The sequence below is a fragment of the Ceratotherium simum genome, chromosome X, assembly GCF_057802395.1.
Source record: "Ceratotherium simum simum isolate JZ-2026a chromosome X, ASM5780239v1, whole genome shotgun sequence".
Classification (NCBI taxonomy): Eukaryota; Metazoa; Chordata; class Mammalia; order Perissodactyla; family Rhinocerotidae; genus Ceratotherium; species Ceratotherium simum.
This window is the reverse complement of record NC_141940.1, coordinates 122,497,521-122,512,672: the sequence shown is the minus strand read 5'-3', so window position 1 is coordinate 122,512,672 and position 15,152 is coordinate 122,497,521. Positions and strand designations below refer to the sequence as shown.

The following is a 15,152-nucleotide window of genomic DNA, read 5'->3' as shown; positions in this document are numbered from 1 at the left end:
TGGGAAAGTGACAAAGATGTGGAGACTAAACAACATGCTACTAACAGCGAGTGGATCATTGAGGAAGTTAAAGGAGAAATCAAAAAATATCTGGAGACAAATGAAAATGAAAATACACCATACCAACTCATATGGCATGCAGCAGTAGTCCTGAGAGGGAAACTCATAGCAATACAGGCCCACCTTAACAAACAAGAAAAAGTCCAAATAAGCAACCTTAAACTACTACTAACAGAATTAGAAAAAGAACAAACAAAGCACAAAGTCAGCAAAAGGAGGGAAATAATAAAAATTAGAGCAGAAATAAATGAAATTGAAGTTAAAAAAAGAAAATAGAAAGGATCAATGAAACAGAGCTGGTTCTTTGAGATGATAAACAAAATTGATAAACTCTTAGCCAGACTCACTAAGAAAAAAAGAGAGAAGGCTCAAATGAGTAAAATTAGAAATGAAAGAGGAGAAATTACAACAGATAACACAGAAATACAAAGGATTATAAGAGAATACTATGAAAAACTATATTCCAACAAATTGGACGATCTAGAAGAAATGGATAAATTCTTAGACTCATACAACCTCCCAAAACTGAATCAAGAAGAAATAGAGAATCTGAATAGACCAATCACAAGTAAAGAGATTGAAACAGTAATCAAAAACCTCCCCAAAAATGAAAGTCCAGGACTGGATGGCTTCTCGGGAGAATTTTACCAAACATTCAAAGAAGATTTAATACCTGTCCTCCTCAAACTATTCCAAAAAATAGAGGAAGATGGAACACTTCCTAATACATTCTCCAAGGCCAACATCACCCTGATACCAGAGCCAGACAAGGATGATACAAAGAAGGAAAATTATAGGCCTATATCGCTGATGATCATAGGTGCAAAAATCTTCAACAAAATGTTGGCACACTGAACACAAGCAATACATTAAAAAGATCATACACCGTGATCAAGTGGGATTTATACCAGGGACACAAGAATGGTTCAACATCTGCAAAATCAATCAATGTGATACACCACATTAACAGAATGAGGAATAAAAACCACATGATCATCTCAATAGATGCAGAGAAGGCATTTGACAAGAGACAGCATCCATTTATGATAAAAAAAACTCTCAATAAAATGGGTATAGAAGGAAAGTACCTCAACATAATGAAGGCCATATATGACAAACCCACAGCCAACATCGTACTCGGGAAAAACTGAAAGCCATTCCTCTGAGAACAGGAACAAGACAAGGGTGCCCACTCTTGCCACTCTTATTCAACATAGTACTGGAGGTTCTGGCCAGAACAATGAGGCAAGAAAAAGGAATAAAAGGGATCCAAATAGGCAATGAAGAAGTGAAACTCTCTGCAGATCACATGATTTTATACATAGTTTTCCAATGGATTCTTTAGGGTTTTCTATTAGAAATAATCAACAACTACAGTGAAGTTGCAGGGTACAAAATCAACTTACAAAAATCAGTTGCATTTCAATACTCTAATAACAAACTAACAGAAAGAGCACTCAGGAATACAAAATCCCATTTACAATTGCAACAAAAAGAATAAAATATCTAGGAATAAATTTAACCCTAAAGAGGTTAAAGACCTATACAGTGAAAACTATAAGACATTATTGAAAGAAATCGATGATGACATAAAGAAATGGAAAGACATCCCATGCACATGGATTGGAAGAATAAACACAGTTAAAATGCCCATACTACTTAAAGCAATCTACAGATTCAGTGCAATCCCAATCAGAATCCCAATGACATTCTTCATGGAAATAGAACAAAGAAAACTGAAATTCGTATGGGGCAACAAAAGACCCCCAATAGCTAAAGCAATCCTGAGAAAAAAGAAACAAAGCTGGAGGCATACAGTCGCTGACTTTAAAATATACTACAAAGCTATAATAATTAAAACAGCATGGTACTGGTACAAAAACAGACCCACACATCCATGGAGCAGAATTGAAAGCCCAGAAATAAAACCAGACATCTACAGACAGCTAATCTTTGACAGAGGAGCTAAGAACGTACAGTGGAGAAACGAAAGTCTCTTCAATAAATGATGTTGGGAAAACTGGCCAGCCACATGCAAAAGAATGAAAGTAGACCATCTTCTTTCACCATACGTGAAAATTAACTCAAAATGGATCAAAGACTTGAAGGTAAGACCTGAAGCTATAAAACTCCTGGGAGAAAATATAGGCAGTACACTCTTTGACATTGGTCATAGAGGGATCTTTTTGAATTCCATGTCTACATGGACAAGGGAAACAAAAAAGAAACAAGTGGAACTTCATCAGATTAAAGAGCTTCTGCAAGGCAAATGAAACCAGGATCAAAATGAATAGACAGCTTGCCAACTGGGAAAAAGTATTTGCAAATTGCACATCTGACAAGGGGTTAATCTTCACAATATATAAAGAACTCACACAACTGAACAACAAAAAAATAACTCGATCATAAAATGGGCAGAGGATATGAACAGACATTTTTTCCAAGGAACATATACAGCTGGCCAATAGGCACATGAAAAGATATGCAGCATCACTAATCATCAGGGAAATGCAAATCAAAACTACAATGAGATACCGCCTGACACCCGTTAGAATGGCTGTAATCACCAAGACAAAAAATCACAAATGTTGGAGAGGATGTGGAGAAAAGGGAATCCTCATATACTGCTGGTGGGAATGCAAACTCGTGCAGCCTCTATGAAAACAGTATGGAGATTCCTCAAAAAATTAAAAATAGAAATACCTTATGATCCAGCTATCCCACTACTGGCTGTTTTTCCAGAGATCCTGAAATCAACAACCCAGAGGCTTATGTACCCCTATGTTCATCGCAGCATTATTCACGATAGCCAAGAAGTGGAAGCAACCCAAGTGTCCCTCAACTGATGAATGGGTAAAGAAGATGTGGTGTATATATATACAATGGAATACTACTCAGCCATAAAAAAAGACAAAATCATCCCATTTGCAACAACGTGGATGGACCTGGAGGGTATTATGTTAAATGAAATAAGCCCGACAGAGAAAGACAAACACCACATGATTTCACTCATGTAGAAGATTAACACACGGACAGAGAGAACAGTTTGGTGGTTACCAAGGGGATAAGGGGTAGGAGGTGGGCACAAGGGGTGAAGGGTTGCATTTTTATGGTAACTGACAAACAATAATGTGCAATTAAAATTTCACAATGTTATAAACTATTATGACACCAATAAAAAGTATATTGTTAAAATTAGTTTTACTGGTTTCTTTTTTTTTAGTGTGCTTACTAGAACATTAAAAATTTCCTATGTGGCTCACATTCTATCTCTGTTGGACAGTCCTGGTTTAGAAGGAAGAGGGGCTTGCTGCCTTTTCCTGTACTATAAATTTTTCTAGAGAAAACTTTGCGAGGAGAATAGTTACTAACTTTTTTTTTTGTTTGCGGAGCACAGACAACAATAATTTGGGACGCCCACACAGGAGAAGCCAAACAACAATTTCCATTTCATTCTGGTGAGTTTGTGTTTTTTTGTAATTCCAAAATAATAATTCAGAGTCTTACGAAATGTCCATTCATGTAATCGTGAATGTTTGCAGGAAGAAGTCCATGGAATTTAGCTGGTAGGAGGGAAACCCATTTCATGGCAAGTACTGCTCTTAAGATTTGTAAGATACAGATGCCCTCAACACCCACCTGCTCAAAAGTTTAATAACACGACGGTGAACCCACCACAGAACCAGCGTGGGCTCCTTTCTCTGGCTGTCTCTTCAAGAGGGGTCTTGCATTGAGTATCCCTGAGACCATGCTCAGATTTGGCGATTTGCTGCGAGGACTCAGAGAACTCAGCATATGGATGTCCTCACAGCTGAGACTGATTGCAGCAAAAGGATACAAAGGGAGATTTTTGAGCACGGGGCGATATCTAGAGCTCTCAAGGGTCCTCTCCCAGTGGAGTCACACAGGACACGCTGAATTTCCCAGAAACAAGTGGATTCCCACACATGTGAAGGGTCCCCTACCAGGGAAACCCATCAGAGACTCAGTGCCCAGGGTTTTCCATTTGAGACTGATGTCGTAGGCACCCTCTGCCTGGCATGTACCAAAATTCCAGACTCCCAGAGCGAACGCGGGGTTTGGCATGACCCACATTGTTTGCACAAACACCATTCTTATCAGTTAGGGAATGGTGGGAACCCTCCAGACGTCCAAATTCCCAGATGCGTGCAAAGTGTCCATGGTGAGTCTTTGCTGCGTGAAACTGTGGCCACTGCTTGAGACCTAGCCACGTCCCTTTATGTGTTGGGGCCATACCGGACCACATGGGAAGCCAGGGTATAGAGATTCGGTTTTCCAGATTCCCACCTGTTAGTTCACGTTCTGTGTAACTCAGTCCTGTTGTTAGATGTGGCCTCTTAACTTAAGACACAGACAGATGACCACCCCCTGAATTAATAGACTATCAGAAGAAACTGGCTTAAAGTTGACAGAAGTTCCAATTTGGAGGAATCACTAAATGTATGGGGTGAACGTTTACTATTATATCAGATGTCCCTGAGGTGTTTTTCAGGAAGGGATCAGCGTGTCTTTCCTGATGGCAAGTTTGGGGTACCTGGTGATGGTCTGAATGGAAGGGCTGACCCCGAGGACTGCCCGAGATGGCACAGCCCATCCTGGTGCCCAGGGAGGGCTCCAAGCAGGGACATGGGTCCTCCAGGGATCAGACTATGAGTCAGAGGTCCCGATGAGGTAGGACTGTGTCAAATGCATAGACACCAAGGTCTCTTATTCTGCTTGGTATCTTAGCAGTGACTTCTCTGATGGAGGCAGCTCACACATCGAGGGAGACCCAGGAGGTTGCAGTGTACACCCCGGTGCTTTGAAGAGGTGGTGCATCTCTTCCAGGGCTGTCCTCAAAGCTTGGGGTCCACACCAGATACACCTCTTGGGGCTGCCAGGGAATTTTGTTATTGGTGTTGCTTTAATCTTACACCATGGATGATGTGGAAGTTGCTGAACATATTACAGAATGTATTTCTCCACCAGGAAATGGGCACAGTTCCAAATGCACGCTGCTTGGGATCCCAACCAGTGTGTGTCTGTGTGTGTGTCTGTGTGCGTGTGTGTCAGAGTATACATAATATTTTCCATTAGTCAATACTACCACACACTGACATCGTGTGCAACCGTCACCACTATCTGGTTTCAGAACATTTCTGTCACCCCATAAGGAGACCCCTTACCCATTAAGAAGTCACCCTCCATTCCCCTTTTCCTCAGTCCCTGGCAACCCAATCCACATGTTTTGATGTGTGTGTCATCTCCATGCCAGGTGTCAGTGCTCTAGACTGTGCACATCAAAGAAAGCAGCAAGTGAGAACATCCTTGCTAGTGGATTTCCATCGTGTTTGACATAAGCGCCATAACCATCCCTACATTTGCTACCCACGATGTAGACCCATATCCCATCCCTGGGTAGTTCCAGGTGTTATCTGCTCTTTTTTCTGTGTCAAGCAGTGGGCTAGAGACTGTACAAGATGGAGGAAAAGGCAGGGTGCTCCTTTTCAAGGTGAAATGCAGATAGCAAGAGCCGTAAGGAGTGCCTTTCCTTAGCGTTTGAAGCCTCCTCAATTGATAGATTGATCTGGGAAATTATCTTGTCCCGTTAGGTTTTCCCCGTGAAGGCCTGGTGGGGGGCGCCCTCAGTCCCCATCAGCAGGAAGCATTAGCTCAGAGCCTGACTGTGGAGTACCACTCAGCAGTGGGAAGGAACGAACTACTGAGAAGCTATTGGCAGCTTGGGTAGATCTCAAGAGCATTCTGCTGAGTCAAAAAAAACAGTCTCCAAATGTCATTTATATAACATTCTTGAGATGACGAAATTTTAGAAATGGAACCAGAGTTGAGGGGTGGTGCGGGGAGGGAGTTATGTGATGATCAAGTGGCATGAGGGAGATCTCTGTGGTTATGGAACGGCTCTGGATCTTGACCACAGTGGTGGATATGCAGATCTGCCCGTGTAATGAAGTGGCATAGCACTGGGCACACGTTGTACCAGTGTCAGATTCCTGGTCTTGATATTGTACTATAGGGCCATAGAATACAATCGTGAGGAGAGCCTGGGTGAAGGGTACACAAGACCTCTCTCTAATATCTTTGCAGCTTCCTGTGAACTATGAGTATTTCAAAATTAAAAGTTTTTTTTAAAAAAATGGAAAGAGAAGCCTGGCTATGCCTGGAATGGTGCTGGCTGCTGGACCTCACTGGCCCACGTGTGGGCTGGGAGGGCACCCAGACCCCCAGAATAGCTTAGCCCTGTTACTGTCGCTCATCCACGCTGAATGGTGAGATCATATGGGGGGCTGCAAAGGTCCTGGTGGGGGGCTGCGAGGGTCCTGGCGGCAGGGGCTGACTCAGAGTGGGTCTAACTGGCTGAGTACAGAGGGCCCCTTCTTTGGATGGCAAGAGTCAGTAGATGTTAATTTTTATGGCCAGGTGCTGGTCACCATCCCCTGAATGGCCCACCCAGATTGTTACATTTCCAGATGTGCTAATTGCACGTCTGGAATGCAGTGGCTGGCCCAGGAATTCCAGATTTTGCTTGTGCAGTGTTGTAAACAAGAGCAGCTGTGGGCTTTGCTCTCTGGCTCACAGGATCATCATTCTGACCAAGCAGATCGGTTCCTTCATTCTGCTGGGCACATGTGGGAAATGTGCCAGGAACCATGGGGCTGTCATGAAGCACACTGCTGGGGATATAACAAAAAGAGATCCCCTAGGCAGTTCAAAAAACCAGTGCTGACTCTCAGCCAAATCCTGCCACCTTAACCTCCACCTGGGGCTGGAGCTGGATGTGGAAGCTAGTGGGATCCATCCCTGCGGTTATGGAAGGTAGACACGTGGAGGGGTGCACCTCTGTTTAAAGACTGAGGAAAGGAAGGGGTAATCTAATTGTTAGCATGTCCTGAGTCAGCTGGATTCTTTTCCCAATTCAGTGCTGACTTGCCTTTAAGAAACACACATGAGACAACGTTATGTATTGATCAGTTGGTGAAAACGTTGTGACCAGAGGCTTGCAGGAACCAAAACCTCTATTTCCTGTAGAAGCAAGGAAGTGTCAGGAGAGAACAAAGATGCTGAGTAGTCTAATGGGGAGGTCAGGAGAAAGGGGAGAGCACTGTGTGGGCAGTCACCATCCCCAAAACCGTCAACAGAGCTTGCGGAGCCACCTGGACCTGAGAGAGGCCCAAGAGCCAGAGAGGGTGTTCATCACAAGTCCTGAGCCATAAGCCCAGTGGTGTTCCCAAAGGGGTTCTTGTCAGCTCTTAAGTACCCTCCACTTGGTGGGATGCATTAATGTGTTGTGGGAGATGTTTTAAAGTGAGTTATCTTGAACTAGGAGAAGAAATCTTCCTCTCCTTTTCTCTCCTCCCTATCTAAAACAAATCAAATCAGCCCACCACAGTGATATTCCTGGAGGCTTCAAGGTGAAGGAGCAGGCAGCAGCTACTTCTCACCTACCTTTTCTCACCTGTGCCAGGGGAGCAACGAGAGACTGCATGCCACAGGGTGCATGAAGTGTCATGGGGTCTCTCTCCAGAGTGTCTGGTCATCCCTTCAAATGTGGAAGGAGAAATCTTTAGAGTCAATGAGGGAAAGAGACTGTGTTCACACTGGGAATATTTCTTGCTTATCGTGTTACTTTGTAAGGCTTCTTGACTATGCTTTTAATTGTTCTAAATCACCTGAGCTTTGTGCACAACCAGTAAATGCAAATGTCCTCCCTCTCTCCCTGCTCCACAGCCCCTGCTCTTGATGTAGACTGGCAGAACAACACTACCTTTGCCTCCTGTAGCACAGACATGTGCATTCATGTTTGCAGACTCGGCTGTGACCGCCCAGTCAAAACTTTCCAAGGACACACAGTGAGTGCCAATTCTGATTATGGGACTTGAGTTCATGAGAATATGCTGGGAGGTGAGAGCCATCTCCTCTATGCCTAGGAGTAAGAGATACTGTGACTGCAGGCCAGTTCCTCTGCAGCCCTTTGCCACTTGACTTGTTGTAGCTATCTCAAGTGGTTGGATTAGCCCAGTTATGAGCAGGCAGCAGAAAAACTGACCCTGAGATGATCCAGATGTCAGATTTTGCAGCAAAGACTTTAAAGTAGCTATTATAAAAATGCACGAGGACATAAAGGAAAGGATGCTCGTAATGAGTGAATAGATTGGGAATGTTGGCAAAAAAAGGAAAACTATGTTCTTAAAAAGCATTCAAATGAAAATCTGAAAACTGAGAGGTGTAATATCTGAAATGAAAATTTTAATGAGTGGGTTTAACAGCAGATGGGAGACTGCAGAAATAAGGTTAGTGAACCTGAAGAGAGATCATAGAAATTTGCCAGTTTGAAGAACTGATAAGAGATTGAACAAATGAATAGAGGCTTAATGACCTATGGGACATTATGAAGCACTCTAGCATACGTGTATAATGGAGAGAAGAAAAAAGTTAATGGGACAGAAAAATTATTTGAAGCAATAATAGCCAAAATTTCCCAAATTTGGTGGAAAATGTCAACATTCAATCTGGGAAGCTCAGATGCCAGCTGACTTCTCATTGAATTCCTTGGTGTGGCACATGAGGCTTTTCACAGCCTTTCCCCAGCAGATTTCTCTAGTATCCAAACCCCACTATCCCTCAGCCCTCCTGGAAGACCTCCTGGGTTTGAACCTCTCACACCTGCATGCTCCCCTTCGACTCTCTCACAACATCCCTTGCCACTAATTTAACCAGCATAAATTCCATTGTCCTCGGCATTTGCCTGTTTCCTTAGTACCCACCTTTTCCAGCTTCTTCTCCACAGGTCCCTGCTTCCGAAAGAAGGTGCTTTCAGAGCACAGGGATCCGTTGTCCTGTTAACATCTCATTGTGGCTCTAAACTGACCCTTCTCTTTATTTTTATGGTCTGAACTTGTTTTTCCTCTAACTCTAGACTATTCCCAAGCTTTTAATAGGGCTGCTCGTAAGGTCTTCGTGACTGCCAGTCATCCCACCACATGAGTCTCTCGGCAGCTCATCCTTCAGCACAAGATATGAGCTTAATGCAGTGGAGTCTCTTTCTTCCGAAGACCTATGAGCCGTTTCTAGGTGCTTCCTGGAACTTGGCTTGGGCTGCAGAAGGAGGGAGGGGAAAGTACACTCTCCGGAAGGAGTTGGTTCCACCCTGGAGGATTAAAGGTGGTTCAGCTGGGGACAGTCAGTGGGGACCAGCTCCGCATTCCCAGGCCCTGAGAGATCCGCCCATGGGTTCTCCTCTCAACAGTTGCAGTCAGAGCCACCCAAGCTGCCCTTGTCCTGGCTGAGCCTGTCCCTAGGTCAGCACCTCTCATGAGACACCAGCTTCTTGTGGTGTCCTCCTCGACCTGCTTACTCATGTCCATGTCTGTGTGCGCACGCACGCACATGCACGCCACACACCCCTCTCCGGTCCGACCCCTTCATCCTCCCGACTTGCCCAGTGGCCTGCTCCTTGGACCCCAAGCTTCTTTCCTCCCTTTTTTCTGGGCCATTCACCATTGGTACCACATGGAACACAGATGTGGCCTTGTCACTTTCCCACTTCACACCCTTCAGAACTCAGTGTCTTTAGCAAGTAGCATGACCATAAAATGTATCATCCAAACCAGAGCACTTAGGATTGGGAAATTGATTATGAGTGTGAAATTAGTGAATTGTTAGGCTGGGACAGCAGGCAGGAGTGGGACTGTCCTGGGCACATGGGGCCCTCAGTCACCCTACTAGAAAGCCCAGGACCCGTCTCCTTGCTCCTGCCGCATCTCCTCAGCTCACCACGCCCAGCACGCACCACTCATGTCCAGACGTTGCCGCAGGTGGCTCCTTAATAACCGTGGGGCCCCTCCTCCCTTGCCCGTAGGTGCCTTTGCCTTCATCCTCCAGGATTTAGCCTCTTGTACACCGACACTTTTTTTCTTTACGCCTTCCTCCCCTTCCCCCTCCACGCAGCACCAACAGAGAAGTGTCTTGCACGGATTTAGACAGACAGAGTAGCGGTTGTATTAAAAGTGCGTAGGAAAATGATTTTCAAAGGCAGTTTTAAAATAGCTGTGGTCTTGTCGGTTTTATGTGCCGCGCTTATTACATGTAAATTTGTTTGGCTTCCTTCCTAGCTGTGATTTTTTTTTCTTAGAGAAATGTGGATGAGGGTGGCTGGTTGTGTATGGTATATGACTGTGCTTTTATATAAATGAGAAAGGCAGAGTAAGAAAAAGAGGAAATTATATGGGTTCTGGGGTTGTGGTCTTTAATATCCATGGTAAAATGCAAAAAAAAAAAAAAAAAAAAAGGCTCTTTGCTGTGATGACGAAGTACTCCTGCCCCCTGCTGGAAGGTTGTGGTACCTACTCGTAGGCCTTTATTTCTTTTTAAAACCTTTTGCTCTCTTTCAGAACGAGGTCAATGCCATCAAATGGGATCCTTCTGGAATGCTGCTAGCATCCTGCTCTGATGATATGACATTAAAGGTAAATTTGTCTGAAAGGGCAGCCTCTGATCCTAGACAACCCCACGTACTCCATGCAGGTCTTACAGTCACTGCTCCTCTGGCCAATTATCTTGTTATGAGCACCTTCCTGCCTCTGTCACTTCTCCCCATTGCTAACTCGATGATTCGCTCTCATCCCATTAACTCCTGTTTATCAAAAATTCCTGCCGAGAATTCTTCCCTTCCCCATGGCCTCTCTCACAGGCGCCCCCTAGCATTTTGCCCGTCCTTCTGCCTGCCAGTTTGCCCGCTACACACCGCATGGGTGGTGAGCTTCCCAAGGGCCAGAAACCTAATGAACCCTCATGGAATAAATGGTGTTGAACCATTTCCGGCTGGAGAAATGGGGTTTGCTCACATTGTTCCCGATGTGTTTTCTAGATCTGGAGTATGAAGCAGGATACGTGTGTCCATGACCTTCAGGCTCACAGCAAAGAGATATACACCATAAAATGGAGTCCCACTGGGCCAGCTACCAGCAACCCCAACTCCAACATCATGCTAGCAAGGTAAAGAGAGGGCGGCCCACAGCCCAGGCTCGGTTACTGAGAGTAGCCTTGCTCCCTGTGGCTGAGCTCGCAACATAGCCAGTAAAAGTTATTCGTATCCAAAGAGAACAGAAAACTTGGCTAAGGGGTGTTGCAAATTTGTTTACACCCTTCCAAACTAAATGAAGCAATAGCTCACTTGGAAGGGACCCACAAGATATAAATACCATGTGACACCTGACTTGAGGTAAGGAAGGTTTTAGCCACAAGGCTGGTAGGAGGGATTGGGTATATGTCCAGGCTTCCAGCATTTTGCTTTGGTGAAGGTTTTTATTATGACAGAGAAAGGAAACAGTTCTGCTCGGACCTTTGGGCTTGATTGATATGGTTCAACTCAGCTGCAGGTGGCGAGACTTTTGAGTGGTGACAAAGGGTCCCCGGCCCCAGCCAGGTCTGACCAAACCATTTCTAGAGTGCAGACACTCCGACACCAGCATTGGAAGGAGTGCAGTGGGCTCTCAGTCAAACACCAGAATTGGGAAGAGTGGTTAGAAGTGACCACGGTGGCCTCCCCAAACCACATCACTTTAGGCTGCAGAATTTCAACAGAATGGGCTTGTCCCAACGCTTCTCAGACCCCACTCAGGATCTAACGTCCCGCCCTTGATACTGTGTTTTAATAAGAACATTAGAAGAACGAGCTAGAGGGCCGGCCCCGTGGCTTAGCGGTTAAGTGCGCGCACTCCGCTGCTGGCGGCCCGGGTTCGGATCGCGGGCGCGCACCGACGCACCGCTTCTCCGGCCATGCTGAGGCCGCGTCCCACATACAGCAACTAGAAGGATGTGCGGCTATGACATACAACCATCTACTGGGGCTTTGGGGGAAAAATAAATAAATAAAATTATAAAAAAAAAAGAAAAAGAACGAGCAAGAGAGATTCTGAGAATGAATGCTGGGATACTCAGGGGTCTGGAAACTGTGATCCAAAGAAACAGGGGTGTGTTTTTTGAAATACTTGGGGGGGATGTTTCACTACCAGGAAGCACAGTGGGTTTATTCCATACCGTTGCAGAGAATGGGATTGTGGGGAGAAGTGATGGGTGGCAAAGTTCGCTGTAGATCAGGAAGCACCCTCCACCTCTGCAGTGTAGCAGAGTGGCAGGGGGGTGAGGGGGCTCGCCAAGCAGCAAGCACTCTTGTTGCTAAAAGTGCTCAACCCAAGGCAGTCTCTTAGAAAACACCAGAAAGAATCCACGCATCAACTGAGAGTCCAAACCAGAAAAACACAAAAGCCATAATTCTCTTATTTCAAGTCATTGACCTAAAATCCACGTAAATGACGATGATACAGAACACACTGTAATCATTTTTTTGATGATTTGGAAGGTGCTTTTGTATCACATATACCCATGATGAGCATAAATTATCCTTTAGTCAACAAGTACAAAAGGGACCTACCAGTGCCTAATGAGTCCCTGCAGAGAGAAAGAATGCCAGACAACAGCTTTGTCAGATGTACTATTCTTTTAAATTTGAAAATAACTAAAATTTGCAGCTCTCGGCAGTATGATTGCCTATTTGGAGGCAATTGTATTTTAATCCCCGTTGGATTAAAAATGTTTATTCACTCAATTTGCAATTTTTTCAGATTTGGCTATCAGCATTATCTTAGTTGGTAATGATAGATGTTGTGTTTTAAATTATAGGAGCATTTTAGAAAACGTGGTAAATATTCTATAAAAGTATTTATCATGCGTATCTGTAGAAAATGCAGATGTCAATTTGTTTCCCTCATAACAGCACCCAAAAAAAAAACAGAAAAGAAAGGAGAGATTTGTTTTATAACCATGGCTTTATTTTCAGTACAACTGAGTCACATTTTAGAAGAAAAAAAGCCTACCGTTTATTGTGTCTCAAAACGTAAAAGCTAGGAAGGAAAAATAACTCACGATACCTGTGAAACATCTTAGAGAAATAGGAAGAAACGCACGTGTTTCTGTGGTGTTTTCTCTCCCGTCTGTGCAGTGCTTCGTTTGACTCGACGGTGCGACTCTGGGATGTCGAGCGTGGCGTCTGCATCCACACGCTGACCAAGCATCAGGAACCTGTCTATAGCGTAGCTTTTAGCCCTGACGGGAAGTATCTGGCCAGTGGCTCCTTTGACAAGTGCGTGCATATCTGGAATACTCAGGTAATGCCCCGATTCCTGTGGCCGAATCCTTTCTGAAAGTAACACCCGGAGAGTCATGTTTTCGGTGACCCAGCCTCAGGACGGCGACTGGGGAATTTGTGCGCAGGAATGAGTTGCCTCGGACGGAGCCTTGAAGCAAACCCCGACTCCCCAGGCAGCCCCCAGGCTGAATGCCATCTGCCCTGTGCTCCATATGGGCTGTGGGGTCTTCCCCCTCAGGGCCGCCCACCATCTTCTGTTACTTTTTCTGACTCCCTGGCGTGAAACCTTCTTCTTGCCTCATCCTTTTCCTGGGCACGAACAGTTATCTCTGAAAAGTGAGGCCCAGTCATCGTCTCACCAGAGATGCTGCCCTCTGGGTACTAAGTTGGGGTGAGAGGTGTCCTTCCATCTGAGCTTTCCGAGGGGCCAGCCAATGGGGACAAGGCCAGCCGTGACCTCCTCTGCTCCACACCAACTCCTGTAGCTTCTCCATGGAGCAAATGAGGGAGTACGAAGGAATATTTGTTCGCTGTTATCATGCCATTTTGGTTTTTCAAATGGAGATATTTTATGTTTGGGTAGCTAAGGTATGTCAGTATGGGGTGTCCTGTTACCGGGACTAAAAGGAGACAGTATTTGACTAAATGTAGCCACTGGGGGTATCTCTGGCCACGCCTGAGGATGTGAGAATTCTGAATATATAGAGAACTAATATGTATCAAGTGTTCTATTGGGCAGTCAGCTCTTGGTCCTCCTGCTGATGGAAGACAGAAATGGTAGCATGGCAGGAGTCATTGCAAATGACCAATGATCTATTTTGTTTGATCTCAGGATGGATTAAATGGCCTTCCCTCTCCCCTCGTAATCTATCCACCTTCCTGATTCCGTTTGGCTTGGTTGACTTTCAGATGGATTTGCATTCTCAAGTCCATGGCCCCTTGTGGCAGGGGGAAGTGGTAGATGAGCCAAGGTAACTGGCATAGGGCAGGAGGTCCACTGAGACCCCAGGCTTCCCAGGGACTGCCTCACATGAACCACATTCTCTCAGGGAGGGAAAGGTGATAATGGACCCTACATGGAACCAGCCTCACAGCCCTAGATGGGCCACCCGGAAAACATGCATCCCGGGATTAACGTGCAAGAGTCTCTATTCATGAAATGCCTACTAGAAATAGTGATGGATGGATTTGTAGAATGACGTCATTGAAGAATGACATCATCGGTTAGGACTGCCTACCGTCAAAAACTCATCAAATTAGTTCACCCCTTTTTTATAAATCACAGAACTCTTTGAGACATTTTAAAGCTAACTCATCCTCAGTGAAAGGGATGCCTTCTCTAAATATAAAAAAATATATAATATTGTTGACTTGCTCCTCCCCTAGTTCCCCTCTCATAGAGATGGCTGCCTGAGTCGTTGTCCCGTGTCCCTGTTCCCTCCCCCCCCTCCCGCCACTAGTCACTGGCTGGAATGGCCTGTGGGAGGGTGACCTCAGCCGAAATGTAGAGGTGGATTCTGGGGGCAGCCGTAGGTCCGATCTGTTCCCATTGTAGGAAATCTGAGGGACGTGTTTCTACAGCCACCAGTGCTTACTGAAAATTCGTTTAACTTCTTTGCTTGTGAAAATTTTTGCGATAACGTACGGGGTGGAGGGGCGAGGAGGAGTGCCCACCCTACCACGTCCGTGTGCTAAGTGCCCCCTGCATCGTGAGTGACAATTGCTTTGCTTTGCAGAGTGGAAGTCTCGTCCACAGCTACCGAGGCACTGGCGGCATCTTTGAGGTGTGCTGGAACGCTCGAGGAGACAAAGTGGGCGCCAGTGCGTCCGACGGCTCTGTAAGTAGCACCTGTGGTTTGCTGGGGAGGGGAGGGCGCGAGGGCGGAGAGATGACAAGCCGGGCAGCCAACACTTGCGTGCGCTTCTG

The 15,152-nt window shown here is 45.4% G+C and overlaps 1 protein-coding gene across 11 annotated transcripts in view; it reads left to right on the top strand.

The window, feature by feature from the left end:
• The window catches only part of TBL1X (transducin beta like 1 X-linked), a 223,321-nt gene that overhangs the window by 205,550 nt on the left and 2,619 nt on the right, over window positions 1–15,152 (top strand). For all 11 annotated transcript variants that reach the window (XM_087426577.1, XM_087426579.1, XM_087426585.1 and 8 more), the window contains 6 exons: window positions 3,458–3,518; window positions 7,807–7,928; window positions 10,470–10,544; window positions 10,946–11,073; window positions 13,079–13,244; window positions 14,962–15,063. In XM_087426577.1, the coding sequence (XP_087282703.1) occupies window positions 3,458–3,518; window positions 7,807–7,928; window positions 10,470–10,544; window positions 10,946–11,073; window positions 13,079–13,244; window positions 14,962–15,063 (654 nt within the window). The remainder of the gene's footprint in view (window positions 1–3,457; window positions 3,519–7,806; window positions 7,929–10,469; window positions 10,545–10,945; window positions 11,074–13,078; window positions 13,245–14,961; window positions 15,064–15,152) is intronic.